Consider the following 18,583-nt stretch of genomic DNA (forward strand, 5'->3'; position numbering starts at 1 on the left):
ATCTCCCAGCCCAGGAGGTGTGCAAGGAGAGGCTGTGTGGCTGTTTCCCTCAGGGATGCTGTGGAGAACATTCTTGCACTGGGTTGGAAGATTAGACCAGAGGCCTCAGAGTTTCCTCCAGCATGTTCTGGGCAATTCTGCAGAGTGGAAAGACCAGGGACTTTGAAAACAGCTAGACCCAGACTCAGTTCTCAAGCCTGGAACTAACCAGCTGAATGGATGAGGAACATGCCTTTCTCAGTTTCTTTACTTGTAAGATGGACAGAATAGCTTTTAGGCATGGTTGATAAAAAGATGAGAAATTTTAAGTACGCCCAGCACAGTGTGTCTTGTAGGAGACACCCAATAAATGAGAGCCATTCTTACTATGTCAGCAGAGCACGAAGAGAGGGCTATGCAAATCTAGTTTTCAATAATCCTTGAGCTTAGCCAGACCAAATGTTGAGGGGTTACCATCCTCATTGCACAGAGGAAGAAAGCTGAGGTGCCCTGTTGCGATATACAGTGAGCCAATGGGAAAGTTTCAATTTTCATCTTTAGCTAGAGATAACCCCCTCAACAGACACTACCCGGCCTCATCCCTCCCTCTCCCGAAGGCTTAACTAGAGCCTGTTAAGCCATTTCTGATCCTCAGATGAAAGGTGTGCTCATCTTATTACAGCCCTAACAAAGTCGCTGGGGGCCTGCTTGGAACCTCTGATCTTTAAACCAAGTTAAAATGAAGGAGATTAAGGGCCCTCTAAGACTGTGCTTTTTTTCCCTTGCCTCTTTCAAATATGATTTCTCGCAAATTAGGAAAGGAGATTATACTATTCCAATACCACCCAGGACATCTTTTGTGGGATGGGGAAGGAGAATATGGGATGGAGATGAGATAACTCACACTGGGGGCAAAAACTGGGGGTTGGAGCTAGTGAACCTGGTCCAGGTTTGGAAGTGTCACTTACAGGACACTATAGGGGACATTTTCCCCCAAACAGGCTCCAGTGGAAGCTCCACAGAGTTCCAAGATGGAAAACCTCTCCAAACAGAATCAAAACAGTAATTTTTTTGAATGGTAAAAAAAGACAAAGCCCTAAGTTCTAAAAAACTATTTTTAAAATGGTAATAATCCCTTAATCAGCCACTGGCAGGGAATATGGTATTTGGTTCAGACATTTTACCATTACAACCCACTGGGTCCCTGCATGCTTTCTAAATAGTCAGACCCAGCTCTTAATAGTCACTCGCCCAGATAGGAAGAGAAAGAAAAAAACCAGATCCAAATGAGAAGATACCATGACTAAAGAAAGCCCAGCCCAGCAGGTCACCAGGAGCCAGGCTCTGTCCTGGTTTGCAGCGGGTGGCAGCAAGGTAAAGTGTTTTGATTTGGGGGCTTAGGGATTCCAGGAAAGAGAAAAGCCAGGAAGGGGAGACCCATGAGCATGGACTTGGGAGTTGGACAAGCCTGAGTGTGAATTCCAGCTCTGCCCGGAGTCCTTGCTACTTGTGGGCTTGAGCCAAGTTATCCACCATCCTTGAGCTTCTGTTTCCTCACTTGTGAAATGGGAGTTTATCTACTTTGAAGGGCTGTCCTCCAGATCAGAAGTGACCTGGGCAAAGTACCCATGTAGCTTCTGCTACACAACAGGTCCTCGAGAGATGTTCCTTGTCACTCTCCCCTCCCCTGCCAGCATCACCTTGGATGGAATTGGGAGAATATTAGAGAGTGATACTGACATTCCTCCTACCCTGGAACAGAAGCCCAATTAATTATCAGTCCCCAAACCATTTCTTCATCCTGTGATAAGCAGGGGAAGGACAGCTGTCAAGAGGCAAAGATTGGGTCGGTGATTGGGATGGGACCTGGGGACCAGAGCTGCAAAGCTATATCTGTGCCCATGATACATCTTGCAGGGTTCTCACTGCTACTCACGGCACGTGAGCCAGACAGGAAAGCAGCGGTGTGGTCACCAGATTTGTTGAAGAACAGTGGGTAGTAAAGAGGGCTATGGTGATTCACTTTGTAAGTCCAATCAAGGAGGTGTGCCCCTTAGGGTAGTTGAAGGTCAAAAACATCATCCTCTTTAATGGTCACTTCTGTAGCAGATTCCATTCAACATTCGCTCAGAAAGATGGGGGTGGGATGCAGGAAGGTCAAGAAAAAATTCTATGCATAGAGGCTGCAGTACGTCTTTGTCAAAGGGCAGCCTGTGGACCACCGGCATGATGACCATCTATCTGAGTGCTAGTTAAGAAGATGCAGATTCCTGGAATGCACCTAGTTTTCTAACTCAATTTATAGCTGTAGGGCTTAGGAAAGTACATTTTAAGACAAGCACCATTGGTCATTCTTGTACACACCTGGGTCTGAGAAGCCCTACCCTCCATAGGTGCCGCGGAAGAAGGGGCAGCAGCTGTTGTGTAGGATGCCTCCGAGCAGAACCCCTTGCTGCACTGGGGTGGGGCTGAGGGATGGGTGCTGGTGGCTGGCGATGCTATTTCCTAATGACTCAGGCGGTCTTGCAGCCTGGCAGCTGGGAAAACCAGCCTGAGTGGCGGCTGGTGGAGAAGCACAGGTAAGGTGAAGAGGTACTCCGAGCTTAATGAGCTGTTCTTCAAGTAGAGGGTGGGATCGGAGCGGCCAGCCAACTCTGTCACCGCAGGTGTTGCCTGATGGAAGTGGGCTCTTTCCAGGGAGCATCTCAAAGCAGGGCTGAAGGCCAAGGGGCGTTTTTCAAAGCCTGAGCTTGGGCTTTCTATGCAGGTGGTCTGGGCTTGGCATTGCTCCCCTAACTACTGCTTCTCCCCATTATTTTCTCATTCCTTCCTTTTCCTGACCCTGTTTCACTTTTCCTGTAGCACTTACCTCTACTGATGTATTATATAGTATTTGTTTGCCTGCTGTCTGTTCCCTATTAGAATACAGGCTCCACGGAAGCAGACACTAAGCCCATTTTTCACCTCTGTCTTAGAAGACAGCCTGGCACATTACAGGCACTCAGAATATATATATTGAAAGAATGAATAAATGTTCTTTACTTCACATCCCCCACTGGGACTCAGGAAGTCTGCCTCACAATTTTCCTACAGGCAGGCAGCTTCCTTTGTTCCGAGAATTATGAGCCCGAGGGCATGATTTGAGTTTAATAACCTAAAGTGCACTTATTTTTTCCGTCAGTCTCTCTCTCCAGAGTGTGGGCTGCCTCGGTGCAGGGACTGTGCCTTTTCGGTTTTGTTTCCTGAATGCCCAGCACAGTGCCTGACTCATAGGAAGGGGTCAGTACATGATTTGTTACATAGATTAAATGACCATTTTGTGATCCTCCATCCCATAGTTTCTGGCCACCTACCTAACTCCCACCCCATTTGGGAAGTTATGAAAAAAGGTTGCTGATGTCATTGCTTAAAGATCACGTAGCTCCGGCCCTGAGCTACGAGGAGTCGTTAACATAGCTCCTCTCTCGGTCTGGGACTCCTGTCTTTTACTTTCTCGCCTTCCAAGAAGGGTGATCTGGCCTCGTGGCCCAGCCTCACTGTCCTACTAAAACGAACTCCACTGGCCCCCGTGAGAAGGGCTGAATTGGAGCCTCTCAGGCATGAGGACGGAGGGGAAGGATGCAGATGTGACGGCCCTCCCAGCGCAGCCCAGGGTATCACCTGGATCACCTTGGGTGCCTGATGTTGCAGCCGTTCCTGGGCCCTCTGCTAGGTCTACCCAATCAGATTCTTGTGGGGTGGAGTCTAAAAAACCTGCATTTTTAACAAATTACCAAGGTTAGTCTGATGTACAATTCGTCATAGTGGTTAAGAACTTGGGCTTTAGAATCAGAGGTACTTGAGTTCAAAACCAACTGCCATTACTACATTGTTCAAGGCCAAGTCAGTCTCCTGGAGCCTCAATTTCCTCACTTGTAAAATGGGGAATAATAAAAAGTAACTACTTTGTAGGATTAAATGAGAAAATACAAATGACACACTTCTTGTGGTAAATGGCCCATGGTAAGAGCTTAATAAATGAAAGCCCCTACGATAATGATGATGGTGGTGGTGAAGACGATGGTGATGGTGGTGGTAGTGGTGGGGGTGGGGGTGGTGAAGACGATGGTGGTGGTGTTGGTGGTGGTAGCGGTGGTGGTGATGGTGATGGTGGTGGTGAAGACGATGGTGATGGTGGTGGTAGTGGTGGGGGTGGGGGTGGTGAAGACGATGGTGGTGGTGTTGGTGGTGGTAGCGGTGGTGGTGATGGTGATGGTGGTGGTGAAGACGATGGTGATGGTGGTGGTAGTGGTGGGGGTGGGGGTGGTGAGGACGATGGTGGTGGTGCTGGTGGTGGTAAAGAAGATGATGATGATCCTTCATAATCTCCTGAAAAGGTGATTCTGTGACTCCTTCAGTGCTACATTTCCTTGGTCAGCCGCTCTGCTAGGCAGGAGGCTCTTCAGTATGTCTGCTTCCTGCCCTAATTAGTGCATCCTTTCCTACTTCTAAGGCTCTTTAAGGTTGGAGAAAGGATACACTAAGAATAAAGAGTTGATTATTAGAGTGATGGGGAGGTTGGAAGACCTTCCGAGAGGCACTTGGAGTGACTGCCAGAATCCCTGTTTCCGCTGATGTAAGAGAATCAGAGGAAAGGAGAGTGAGAAGGTTAATGGAGGAGAATGAGAAAGGAAGAGGGTGTTGAAAGGAGCTCCAGGGGACAAAGCATCCTGAGCTGGTAGAGGAGACAGGGAGCAGCCAGGAGGGGGAGGTGTGGTTGGCACGGCAGAAGGGCGTGGGTGGGCTGGTCAGAAAAGAGCTGACAGAAGAGAAATGAACGCCGAAGGGATTCCTCAGCCCGATGGGATCCGATCTGTACGTGACGGGCAAGCAACCTGGAATCTAACCCTGGTTCCAGGATTAGGGCGAGATTCAGGGAGTAGAATAATCCAAAGAGTGGAAAGACCTGGGAATTCCCTCCGTATACGATGCTCCCTTGTCTCGCCTCTCCCCACATAAAGCACGGCTGCCTCTCTCTTGGCATTTTGCTGGGGCTGCGGCCCCTGACCCACACTGGCTGATCCTGGTGCAGGAAGGGGGAAGCCAGGACTTGCCAGGAGCCTTGCACTGGACACAGCCTGTTGCTCCTGGGGACAACTGAGAGCAGGAGGCCATCCTGAGTGCCAAGGAGAAATGGGCTGGGGATAGAGAAAGGAACAAGGAGGACGGATCTGCCACCACAGCGGCATGGCTAGGCTTACCTGCCGGAAACCATTCCTTGTGAACTGTAAGATTTTCAAGGCATAGTTGGACCTCTGGCCTTTGCTGTTGAATTCAATGTGGCCGGTGAGACCTTCCAATTCTACCTGTCCAAGAGAGAGTGAGTTACAGCACCAAATAGGCCCTGCCTTCCATGTGGCCCCAAGCAAGCATTCCACCATGTTGGTTAAGGATGCCCAGGAGAAGGGAAGCCATCAAGATCCATTCTCCTGTCCACCTCTCAGCCACAGGATCTTCAGACTATGCAAGTGATGTCTCTGGAACCAATTCAGACTTGACCGGGGCTAGAGGAGGAAAGGATGCCCCACACCCAATGACCTCACAGCTGCTGCATAAACCGACTTGATGCTGAGATGCTAGCTTGAGCTCAGTTCCCCCTGAGCTCCTCCTCCAGGCCCTTGGCTGTGAATAGCATTTATCCTCCTTGGGCAGCTACTCACCCACCTCCAAGCTGCGGGATAACCTGACTCTAACTGCAAAATCCTAGCCGCTCTCCCCCAGGCTCCTCTGAAAGGAGATGGCTTCTTCGTGGGCTAGAATCACGTCCATCCCACCAGAGATGGCTTGGCTGGGAGAACCCTGGCGGAACCCAGCATCAGGCCAGAAGTGTTGAGTCTGCAACTCCCTGAGGGGCCACAGTCTATGACAGCATCATCCATCTGTCCTCACTTGTGCAGAGCTTTGCAGGGACGACCTCTGAGCCAAGGGGTCAAGTTCCAAGCCTGGAATCCAGAGACCCCCTGACAGTCTAAGGCTCAAAGCCCATTGCCCTGTAAACAAACTTGCCATGGGTTCTCGGCGGCTTTTAGGGATTAGGGAACAACTGTGACGGATGATCCCTTCAATGGGGTCACCACAGATCACTGTTTTACCCGGGGCTGTGAGGTACCGGGGAGGTCTGGAGGTGAGGGGCCCTGAACAGTGGTCCCTCCCACCCCCTGCAGGCTGGGCATGGCCCACAGGGCCCCCAACACCCCTCACCATGCGCAGGTAATTCATGAGGCTGGTGCCGTGCTGCCAGATCTGGGCTGAGCCACAGGACAGGGGCTTCACGCCGATCTCCTGGCTGCGGTTCAGCTCCTGCACCGCCATCACCACAGCGTAGACGGCGTCAAACAGCAGGGCGGAGGACAGCTGGGAGGGGGCAGAGAGACGAAGTGACAGGTGTAAAGGAAGGAAAGGGAAAGGAGGAAGAAAGGAGAAGAGGAGGAAGAAAGAAAAGCAAAACCAAGAAGTAAAGGCGTGTCCCTGATGCCCTGGGCCCACCTCCTGCCTCTGGGGTCCACTTCCCCTAAGAGTCCAGTGCTGGCCCAAGGCGACAATGGTGGCCAAGGCTTCTCTGAAATTGGACCATCAAGCCACCTCCCTGGGCCCCAAATGATTTCAAGGGTATCCTATTCTCTCTTTCCTCCAGGGAAGTAACATCTTCCACTGATCTGAGAAGCCCCAAGGAAGGGGCAGGGGGCTTATCTCAGGAGGTGGAAGGAACCCTACCCTCAGATTTGCCCATTCTGCAAGGCTCAGTTGAAGGTCACTTCCTCCTGGAAGACACCCTTGATGTTGTTTCTTCCTAAATGTACCTACTATTACGGTCTACTTTGTACTATTCAACATGATGAGCATATATGAAGTATATGGTGAGTTCAAAGCCCAGCAGTAAGCAAGACCCTATTCCTGTGACAGATTAGAGTGGAATGAGGGAGGGGAGATGGGGAGATAGGACACAAATAAAGGTAACACGGGCCAAAAGGTCTGTTGGGGGGTCCAAAGAGAAGATACCTTAACTGGTTGGGTGATCAAGAAAATGTTTCTTGGAGGATTCAGCGTTGGAACTGAGCACTGAGGGATTTGGTAGGAAAGACATTGGATCTGGGGGTGGGGAGAAGCTGGGAAGAGGAGAAAGGCATTCCAGAGGGGGAACTGCGGGGCCAAAGACAAAGTGTGGGGGAGGGTGGAGCACACATGGGGGGAGGAGGGCAGAAAGCAATAAACCAGAAGTGAGGGGGGGAGAGTGTTGTGAGGGCCTTAAATGCAGGGGAGGGCGAGTGCATCTGTTTGTCCATATTTTCACCTCCCTGTGAAATGGCCAGTGCTTAGGGCAGGAACACACAGGACCTCAATATCGCCTGCATCTCGTCTAGAGCCAGGACCCTACGTACAGGAAGCCCCCAAGACGTATTTCTTGAACTGAATTAAATGTTGAGTGAAATCTGCCCACAAGGATCAGCCTGAACACACAACCGGTTAACCGGATGTTTGCAAGCTTTGGGGAGGCGAAGGTTGGGGTGTTTGGGAGGAGGTGGCAGGAGCAGAGGAACAGAAGATGCCTGTCCTTGGGGAATGTGCCATCTGAGGAGGGGGCCACACTCTGCTGTGTTAATGACAAGAGAACCTACCCAGTGTGAATGACTACGGGGTCTACACTGTACGGGGCCCTGAGGGGAGGCCCAGGAAGGCATGCAGAGGCCTCCTCGTGGGAGGTGTGATGTTGGGCTCTGGAATTCAACCCTCGGTCCCAGTGCAAAGCAAATTCCTCACTGAACTCTGACATCCCACCACGGGCAATCAGCACCGTCACTTCAGAGCCTAACCCCTCAAGAACACTCTCCATGTGGCATCTTACAACCTCCCTCCTAGCTGGCCGGGCCCTGGGACACCGGTCCCTCCAAGGCTGGAGGGAGAGGGACCAGCTTGTGACCTCTTGGATCTTTTTCAAGCTCTCCAGACACAGTATAAGCAGCCTGAGTCAGGGATGTGCAGGAGAAAGGGCTCAAAACTCAGAACACCGAACCCCGAGTCTAGCGCCCAGGCCTCTCTTACGTGCTGAGTGACGGAACCTCGGGGGCAGCAAGTTTCCTGCACACAAGAGGTAGCATCCCTGCCTCACAGGTCAGTGAAAGTGCCCTCTAAACTGCCAGTCTCAGGGGTCACCATACCCGAGGGCGGGGTTATGCACCCCAGGTGCCCACGGGCATCAGCAGGGGCTCAGGAAGCCCGTCCTGGCTGAGCTAGGACCCTGGGGAGTAGCAAGAACAGGGAGCGACGGGGCAGAAAATGGGCTGGGAAGAGGGATGTATTTCCCCACAGTTTTGCTCCATGTTGGGCAAAAAGGTCTGTCATGGGAACTGGGTGGGCTGACTTTGGATAATCTTTCTAGAAGGCAATTAGAGGGAAAAAGAGCAAAATAAAGTTCTCTGCCCCAATTCCAGTTTACTTGCACGCAAAATTGCCTGGCCAGTGTGTTCTTCCTTCCTCCCTCTCACCCTCTCTCCCTCTCTTGCTCCTTCTTTCCTTCCTTCCACCCGCCTCTGTCCCTTCTTCACGCATCTATTCAGCCCCTACGATCCGGCAGGTACTGCAGACCTCCTGTTCTCCGCTGAGACATCCCACCAGGCGTGAGCCATTGTGTCCCCTCTGCCTTCGCTGGGTCTTCTGCCCTCCCAGCTCTATCAATCACCCCTCCTTTCTGGCCCGGTCCTGAAGCTACCTGTGGCCACCTGTGGCCACCTGTGACCTGGAGACCAAGCAGGTAAGGGCACCTAAATCGCATGATCAGGGTCAGTGGAAGCCTCTGTGGTCCCGCTGAGCCGTGAAAACCAGCCACGTTCCTCCAAGTTCATCCATCACCTACCGCATCCTCTTCTCCATCCCACTGCCCTTCCCCTAGCAGCTGAGCTCCTCCTTCACTTGATTCGAGGCTCACCTGTGTGGCGCTGGATGCTTCTCAGCAAGGCTACAGCTGTCTTGTCCTTTGCACACAATTCGTTTCCCCCTGAGCACAAGTGGCTCCTTTATGAATGGACCTCTCACATTTCCTTGCCAAAGGACATATGGAAATTATGAATGCTACAGACTCTCCCTTTCCAGCTCAGACATACATCTACCTGAGGGAGAGGTAGCTACCCCTATTGACACTGCTTCTCCATCCTTCCGTTTGGCTATTTAAATGATGCCTTAAACTAATTTCTGTCTCCCTTGCCTCCCAGTTAATCTCTCCATCCTGAGATTCTCAAAATCACTCGTGTCAGAGCTGGAAGGGATCTTAGAAATCAACTAGTCCAACCTTCTCATTTTACAAATGAAGGCAGGTCTTCAGCCAGGACAGGACTAGACTGGAAGCCCAGCACCCCTTTGTCCAGGATGGTTTCCACCCCTCTCTGCAGCACTCTTTCCCCCTCCCTTCCTGGCAAGGCTCCTCTGGAGAAGCCAGGGGATGTCATTGCTCTATCAGAATTATCCGTGCCTCGCCTCCCAGGACAGCATGGGGCAATCTTCCTGGATGCAGTTACCTTCTCAACAGCAGATGCGAGCCTGAGACTCTTGAGCCAGAGCTGGGCACAGGGAAGGGTGCTAGGCAGGCTTCTCTGCTACCCTAGGTTTAGTTATCACCCAGTTTGCCTCGTGGTCTGACTGGTTGTTTGTCCTCAAGTTAGCCCTTCAGTTAAGAGCCACTTAGGGCCTCTACTAGAACAGGACTATAAGGGCAGGACAGAAGGGCCAGTGGAAGGTTACCACCAGCTGCCCCCCAGCACCCACTCTCCCCTTCCTCCTAACAGAACCCCTGTTTCCTGCAGGTGTCCTCCCCTCCCCCAATCAGCCATGTGCTTCTGGGGTCCCAGCCCCAGCTCCCAGGTGAGCCTGAGCGCTCCAAGAGTCATCCCATCTCCCCTGCCAATATGGGATTTGGGACTGGGCAGGTGGTCCAATTCTGACCAATGAAACACGAACTGAGTCCTGGAGTGCGGGGCTCCAGCGAGGGGCTTCTCAGACGAGTTTCCTGTCTCTAGGAGAGGCTGTCCTTCCTCCTCCTCTGGACATTACTGGGTCTGGACATGACACCTGGACCTGCCGCAGCCATCCTGGCTCCATTCTGAGGATGAAGTTGACACCAAGGGCGCAGAGCAGAGATGCAAGGAACCTGGGTTTCCAGCGACATCGCTCCAGGATCTGCCTTACCTCTGGACTTACTGTGACACATGATAACACACTTCCTTTTTGGCAAGAGTCCGTTTCATTCCGGATTTCTGTTACTTGAATCTCAGAGCATCCTAACTGGTACCGAGGCCTTGGGGACCCCCTTTGTCTCAGGGCAGGCCCCCAGAGAGGCCTGGCCTTCTCTGCTCTCTAACCCCCTTCTTCTTCTCACGAGGCTGCGTGCTGGTCCCCGGAGACTTGCAGACACAGCTCACCATGCCATTTCTCACATCCTCCCACCAGGCCCCAAGCTCCTCCTGCCACATGGTTGCCGCTATTCCCACTCCGTCTGGGACGTGGTTTTCTTCACTGATGCTCCCTTATTAGCAAATGAGCCAGACGCTGGGAAATCGGCGTGTATCTGTTTGCAGTGTTCTTTGGCATCTTGAACTCTGGGGCCTTCAAGATTCTTCGAGTGCTTCTAGTAATTACAGCCCCAGCAAAGGATGCTGGGGGTGGGAAGGAGGAAGAGGATGGAAGGAACATCATCAAGGTCCCTGTCTCCCCTCCAACTGTATCCTGCCTTCAGAGAGGTGACACAGCTGACGTGTCCCCAGTGTGCTCTGGGCTTCATGGGTCCCTTCTGCAGTTCAACTTGGGCTGATTTGAGCTCCTGAAACCTCCTAAGTCCTGAACATCTTCTTTTTTTCTCAGCTCAGCCTCCTAAGGGTCCTCCGTAGATCACCAGCCGGCTCCTCTCTCACAGGCTCCTGGCAATCAGCCCAGGTCTCTCACTGGGATCCTCCAGCTGCTTCTCTGAAACCTTGTCTCCCATCCACACTCCTCCAGCTTATTCCCCCCACCCCGTCCACCGTTGCCAATGTCACCTCCGATGGTGTGAGAGCCTGTAATCTAATCTCTGCTCATAAACTTTTCCATCTCACTGAGGGTCTCCATCCCAAAGCACCTTTTTGCTCTCCGAATTGCTTTCTTCCTCTACTATTATTTACTAATTTAGCTCTGGAAAGCATTTGGGGAAGAGTTCCGGTACCCAAATGGTGCTCCATCCATGTCTCCAGGGCTGGGCCTGTAGTGCCCACCATCCCTGCCCCTTCCCGTCGTCCATCCGCTTCCCTTTCACGAGCCCTCACTGTCTTTCTGTGGTTTCTGTTTCCCATCCGCATGTGTGTGCCTCTGGGTCTTGTCTCTGCTTCTCCTGTCCTGTCTCTTCTGAATATTAAATCCCCCAAATGACTCAGCCCTCATTTAAAATCCTCTCCTTCCTTGGCTCCAAAATGTTGCTTGGCAAACACCCTCAATTCTCTTGTTTTTATATTTTAATTTGTTTCTTCATTGTTATCTTCTTTTGAGCTGTTTGTAAATTGTTCAGGGGAATGAAAGACTCTGTATAAATTAAGATGAATCAACCTGACTCAGGGAATAGCAGCTGAGTTTCTCCCCCACCCATCCAAATAAAAATAAGAATGTCTTCTAAACTCACACCTGTAACCCTCATCTTCCCCGACATCCCCCAGATCACTGGATTCCCAGAGTCCTCTTGGATGTCCGTTTGTCTCAGAACTTCTGTCGCTTAAACTCTGACCCCCAACATAATACCAGGACAGGAACCGTTAAAATCTCATGGAGTAGTTCTTACAATCTGGGTTTTATTCAATGAAATAAACACTTAATTACAAACAGCTGTTTTAGCCTAAATTCTAATTACTTAATCTAGCCATCTGTAATTTTAATGATTTTCCACGATTTCTGTTCTTTGCCACGCGATGAATGGGATCGGCACGTGAAATTAGAGGGGATGTGTCTCCCTTCACGACACTGTCTTCTGTCATTGTCATCACCTCCGGCAAGAAGCATGTCTGTCGCTCGCTGGCAGCCACCTGGCAGACACAGCCTTGTGGGCGCAGCACTGAGCTTTTTCCTTTGGTGGTCACCCTTCGGTTCAGCCACTCCCTCTCTGTGCCCTTGGAAGTGGGCCCCCGTTCCAGCGAGCTGCAACTGGAATATCACGGGCCGACTGGGAAGATGAGGAAGACAGGGAGACACACTCCAGTTGGGAGGAAAAGAAATGAGACAGAAGAAAATGCAAAGAAAACGTGGCATGTGGGAGAGAAAGAGGAACAGAAAGAGAAAGGAAGGAAGGAGGTTATGGTGACAGAGGAAAGTGGAAAGGGAAGAGTGAGGGGAGGAGATGAGAAGGAAAAGAGAATGGAACCGATGGAGAGAGGAAGGGAGAGGGGAGAGGACCTTGGAGGAAAGGGAGGGGGAGGAGAGCAGTCCCTCCGAGACAGGAGCGGTTGCAGCCTCTTTAGAAAGCTGGATGGGGCGACAAACCGGGCTGCGCTTTCCTGGAACTGATTCTTTCTCACCTCCCGGCTCCCCAGCAGATGAAAGAGCTGGGCTGTTTGTGCTGGGAATTTACGGGAAGAGGCACAGCTTTGCCAAAGGTAGATGCTGAAGCGAGAAGCCTCGAGAAAGATTTGTTGCTTCCAGGTGAGGAGTTGCTGTATCACCTTCCCTTCAGTGACCACAGAGACCATGGCTGGAAGGTTCTGTAAGCTCTAGTCCAGGCTTCCCTGTAGCACCATCCTCTGGAGGCCCTCGGCAGGCCCCGGCTCTCCTCATTTCTCCTCAGTTTCTTCACTTGTCAAAAAGGGATGCACAACTGCTCTTGTCTGTTACTAGGGTGCCATGAGGAGGAAGACGTCAGGGTGGGATAATTTCAAGCATCAGTGGTTCAGCATTCTGTCCGTTTCTTCACTCCCTGACTCTGAGTGTGTGAACGTGGCATTCTTTGGTCAATGAAATGAGGTGGAAGTCACAGTGTGCCTGTCCTGGGAGCCTAGGACTATGAGGTCTTGTGCATTTCCACTTGCTTTGTTGTTCTCCTGCCACCCCCACGAGCACATACCAGGATAGCCTGCTGGGTCGGGAGAAGGATGAGAGGCACGTGGAGCAGAGCCATCCCAGCCTAGATCAGCCGACCCCCAGGCATTGAGTGAGCTCAGCCAGATCGGCAGAGCTGGCTGCTGAGCCAGCGTAGACTAGCTGATCCCTAGCTGACCCTCAGATGCACGAGCTACATAAATGTTCATCGCTGTAAGCTGGTGAGATTTGAGGGTAGCTTGTTACATAGCATTTCTGTTGCAAAAGCTGCCTGATGTATTTACTAATGCTTCTCCCAGTGTCTGGCAGATGGGATGTTAAATAAACTCATTCAATGAATAACTGTGAATTGAGGATGGAAGCATATCCCATTTTACCTTCACAACAATCCTCTAACATGGTCAAGCGTAATTGCCCAAAATTAGAGAAAAAAGAATCTGAGGCCCAGAAGGGTTACATAGCTACCTAAGATCACACAGCAAGAAAATAGCAAAGCCAGTGTTTGAATCCAGGTCCTGTGCCTCTAAGGCTAGTGCTCTTTTCAGCACATGTGAGCACAGCCAGAGCTGGCCCTACAGCCCTGTGAGTGGCACTGCCTGGCCTTGGTGTTGGGTCTTTATGAGGCAGGTACCAAGGGCTTCCCACCTGCCAGTTCGTGGTCAATGTGAGCACGAATGGAAGGGCTGAAACCCTCAGAGGGACATCAGCAGTGTGGCACCGGGACCCTTAATTTCACTTGGCCAAAGCCAAATGTGGAACGGTTCGGGTTGGAGAGGAGGTGGCAGGTTTTGTTTTCTCTCCTGATACTGTGCTGTGAGCCTCGGAAGTGTGTCAGCATCTCATTACAATACCGAGTCATGACTGTAAGACCCATGGACGAGACCAGGAGCACAGGGCTGCACTCCTGCCAGGAGGGGTGAGCCTGGTCCTACCCCTACCCTGTGCTTGAGGAAATACTCACTATCCCTTAAGCCCCTGGGGGTGAGGACTCCCGTCTTTCAGATGTTTCGCCCCTGCCAAATCCTTCCTATGGAATCTTCCCTCTTTCAGCTCTAAAATACCCTGTTGGGATGTGCTCTGGAACCTTAAGAGCCTTGCGACTCAAGTTCTCACGCCTCCTTCTCCCATGCGCTTCCCTGATGAAAGCTCCCCGAGCTTTGCATGAGCTCTGACCCTTTGGAAAGTTATGTGAGCATCACATGAGCTGCCTTATGGGGCTTTGGGAGGCTTCAATGTAACCTGGCTAGGACAGATCTAGAAAGCCACGCCATCTCATCTCCTGAGAACCTGTCATTTAGCAAATGGACACGAGCAGACCTTCCTGAGCTGCCCCACAGAGTAAGGACATCAGACCCAGTGGAGAACAGCCAGGGAAACCTCTGTCTCCATCACAAATGGAGGGGAAGGAAGCGCAGGGGGGAAACACACGGGTGAAGGCACAAAGGAAGTCTCTCTGGACAAGCTCTACCGGGGACAGTGGTCCAGGGAGATGAAAGGCACTGGACCAGGAGTATCAGAATCTAGCGTCACCTGCAAGAGGCTTGGTGATTGTCCTTGAACAAGACCTGCATCCTCGTCCCTCACCCCCATTCCCAGCCTGGGCTTCAGTCTCTGGGAAATGAGGGAACAGATCAGCTAAAGCCCTTTCCAATGGTAAGAGTCTTGGATCCTGAACTCAGGCGGGTCTTAGCAACAGCATCGTCAGGAGTCTGGCCACAGACATCACTAAGTGACCCGTCGGGGCCTCTCTCCCTGCTGACTCCTCCACGCTTGCTGCTCACGGCTCCCCACCTCCCCAAACATGTCCCTTGTGACCACTTCCCAGCATTTCTACAGCCTCTTTTTGAGCTGGGCCCGGAGAAGGCTGGAGTCCAGGGGGGTCTGGCGCACAGAGGGGGCGTGCGTGGCGGCAAAGGGGCACCAGGGAGGGGCTTGGTGGGCACTTACTGCGGGCCCCGTGAAGGGCACATGGTCACAGTTCTCCTGCCAGGACTGGTTGAGGCTCTGGGCAAACTCTTGGAAGAAAGCATGGGACTGGTTGAAAATGGAAAATCCCAGGATGTTGACGCGATCATCCACGAGGCTGTCTATCCTCTGGAGCGAAAACTCCTGAAAGACGCAGCAGTCAGAGCAGAGCAGGGTTAGGAAGGGAAGAGTGGGGTGGGCTCTGCAGGAGTACAGCTGGGCAGTGCGTTCTAGCCACGTGGACACCATTGCCAGGCGCTCTGCTAGGTGTCAGAGTCCAGAGATAACGGAGAGTTCTTCTTCATGTAGCTCACAGTGTTGAGGTGCCAGGAGGGAGAAGAGAGAAATAAACAGAAAGATGTCTAAGAGAGGCATGTGTATGATGCTCTGGGTGGAGAGAGAAAGAAAAACACAGATGAGATTGTGGAGGCAGGACTGGGTCTGCAGAAGGTGTGACCCATGAGCTGAGTCTTGAAGGATGCCTAGGCGTTTTCTGGGTAGAAAATGTGGATGGACAAAGGCTATTCCAGACAGAAGTCACCATGGATACAAAGGCATGGAGGTGAGACAGTGCGTGGGCGCCTGCAGTGTACTTTGACAGAAGCATCGCTCCTCAAAGTGTGTCCGCAGAATACCTGCCATCAGACTCCCCCAAGTATCTGTAAAAAAAGTGATGATCCCTGCACCCCACCGAACACCAGCTGAATCTGCGTCTCGGGAGCCGAGGCCCAGGAGTCTGCTTTTACAGCTGGGCCCAAGGTTATACGCACACTTCATCCTGTAGTGATGGGACCTGAGGGCACTGTCAGCAGAGGAGTGACAAGGTCAAGTTTGCTAAGAAGGTCTGCAGGTGGGGCTGCGCCTTCATTTGTTATTACTATTGTTTACTCATTTAACACACATTTAAGTGCTTATTGTGTGCCAGACACGGGCACAGAGGATGTTCTAGACACAGAAGTTGTGAACAAGAAACACATTTCCTGATGTCCAGGAACTTGCAGCTTCGGGGAAAAGACAGATTGTAAATAGACAAATAAATACATATACTGTCAGATATCTATGGGGGGTTAGGGTGGGGCTGCTACTTGAGATGAGGCAGTCAGAGAAGCCCCATGTGGGGCAGTGACATTTAGAAGCTCAAAGGAATTCTCCCAGGAGGCGTGGCCCTCACCCGATCACCTGACCGGGGCCACGTGTTCACTCAGCTATAACCTGCAGGCGTGAGTCTCACTGAGGCCAGATAGTGTCACAGGGAGAAGAATCTCCCTCCTCAGGCAGGGCTGAGCTCAGAGCCCTGGACTCCCAAGACCCACCTTGGCCCTATATAGGGAAACCAGGCAATTCGGCTCGCCAATTCCTGCTCCCGGAATAATGCCTTCAAATGCGGGTCAGGCCATCCTTGTGCGTTGAATTCACATTCATCACACGTTCATTCCACGTGCCTCGCACACAGCTCTGCGCCCGGTGGGCACATGGTCGTTAGGCCCCAGGACTAAGCCATCTGCCACTAGCCTGACAGGACCGATGGCACGGGTCTTGGGCTTACTTTGTGGCTGAGCAGAAACACGACTTTCCTTCAGGAGGCCTCCTTGTCTTAAGACTCAGCTGCTCTAGGCCCCTGGCACATCCCCGGCATCCTCCCTCACATCCACAGCCACGGCCAAGCCCTTGGGCCGCAGGCCTGAGCTCTGCCCGGAGTCCATCCTTATTAGCTGCAGCTTGCGGACTGAAGTTACAAAGGCCCCTTTGGAGCCACCAACCCCTGACAGCGTAGAGTGGGGTGAGGATTAAGTGTATTTTGGATCCTGCCACACTCCCGCCAGGGGAACACGGACGTGCCAGAGAACGTATTGATTCATAAGCTGATATTATCTCCTGTCTCCCTAATAGGGCAGCTACCCATGCGCCACGGGCTATCAGCAGACACGAGGGGACAGATGGCTAATGAGAAGAGACGCGCCTGGCAAGGGGGAGGTGGCAGGGTGCAGAGCCAGGCTGCTGTCAGGCAACCGAGGGGCCTCCCCAGCTGTGGTTGATGTGGAGGGAGACGTCCCCACTCCCTCGGCTTCCTCGTCGATGTGGGCAGCTCATCACGCCCCGCCCTATCCTCACACGCACAGCCTGGTGGAAGGAGGCCCATTTCAGGAATCCCCGACACTGTGATGTCTACAGACGCACCGTGGCAGTAGAGGGGATACGCGGTAGGGGCTTTGGTGTTCCAATCCAGGTCCCACACTATACTGAAATGTATGACCTTCAGGAAGTATGGCCTTCAGGATCTGGGCTTCAGATCCTCATTTAGTAAAGTGGGTGCAATGACAGCAACCTCAGAGATTGTTCAAGGAACAAGTAAGATGCACGCACAAGGCGTATCACATCTGGCCCAAAGGAAGTGTTCAACACGCGACAGTTACCGAAATGCTACCATGAGATCGCGGGCAGCTTCTGGCTCCCTGCTTCTTTAGTTCCACTTGCCTTGGAAACCTGAGTTCGGAACGTGTTTCCTTGAAATGCACGTCACCGGCAGAGTAAGAATGAATGAATGAATGAATTACAGACACTTAGCGACAGCCCCTCCAGAAGTCAGCCAGCTTGTCTTCCTGCCTTTTCATTCCTACCTTCTCATCCCCTAATTATATCCTATTTTCAAAGGCCCCCTTAAGATAAAAAGATCCAGGAGCTTCCTTGATAATCCATTGCATTTATAATGACCCATGGGAGAGCTTGTAAAAGGACAAGAAAGGGGTGGTGTGTTCTCTTACTGTAATTTCCCAGGACACTCCAGGCTCTATTCTTTAAGCATCCCCACAGTTAGGAAATGCTTCCTTATGTCTAAACACTCTCCTGCTGCTATTGAAGACTGGTATCTAAGCAAATATGGGAACCAGCTGACCACCACCAGTCTGTACGCAAAGAAAATCTAAGCTCTAGTTATTTCTCAGAGCGTGTTCCTCAGGACACTAGCTTTTCCAGGAGGCGTTAACAGGCGTTTCGTGAAAACAAGGTCCCACGTTCAAATGAGGTGAGCAAACACTGCGTGTTCTAGTCACCTTTTCAAGATTCACAATGCACGCTAGCACATTAAAGGGTTAAAGAAGGCCTACAGTAAAGCAGCTTAATTTTGCTCAACCCAGAACTTTCCAAACATACTGACCATGGAACACTTTTCCGCCCCAAATCCATGAATGTCTCGCAGGAGCCTTCTACAGAATGTCCGGTGGGAAATGTTACCCTAAGTATATCCAGGAAAACATGTATCATAACTCCCAAACTAAGTGGTGGAGGCACTAAGCTGAGAGGGATATTACATAAAATTAACCAGTTTCAGGATGGGAGGGGAGTAAAGGCCCTCTGGCTCCTGTCGTCCACCATGAGCTCTAGCCAAGCCTCACTCAGGTGCCCTGTGCTCCCCCGGCCACGCTGCCCGGCTGGCTGTGACCTTAACCGAAATGACAAAGTGTTAGGAGCCCTGGGGTGGATCAGGTTCTCACGGGGACCTTGATTCTCTTCTTATAAATGTCCCGGGAAGGAATATCTCAAGGTCCCCACTCCCAATGGCAGT

General features: G+C 51.7%; 1 protein-coding gene across 1 annotated transcript in view; it reads right to left on the bottom strand.

Annotated features, from left to right (window-relative positions):
* GRIK4 (glutamate ionotropic receptor kainate type subunit 4) overlaps nt 1-18,583 on the bottom strand; it is a 304,530-nt gene that overhangs the window by 98,550 nt on the left and 187,397 nt on the right. Inside the window, exons 7-9 of the mRNA XM_024761910.1 lie at nt 15,004-15,165; nt 6,220-6,372; nt 5,220-5,324 (exon numbers count right to left, since the gene is read on the bottom strand). Coding sequence (XP_024617678.1) covers nt 5,220-5,324; nt 6,220-6,372; nt 15,004-15,165 — 420 coding nt within the window. The remainder of the gene's footprint in view (nt 1-5,219; nt 5,325-6,219; nt 6,373-15,003; nt 15,166-18,583) is intronic.

This window comes from Neophocaena asiaeorientalis, unplaced genomic scaffold (assembly GCF_003031525.2).
Source record: "Neophocaena asiaeorientalis asiaeorientalis breed wild unplaced genomic scaffold, Neophocaena_asiaeorientalis_V1.1 scaffold737, whole genome shotgun sequence".
NCBI lineage: Eukaryota > Metazoa > Chordata > Mammalia > Artiodactyla > Phocoenidae > Neophocaena > Neophocaena asiaeorientalis.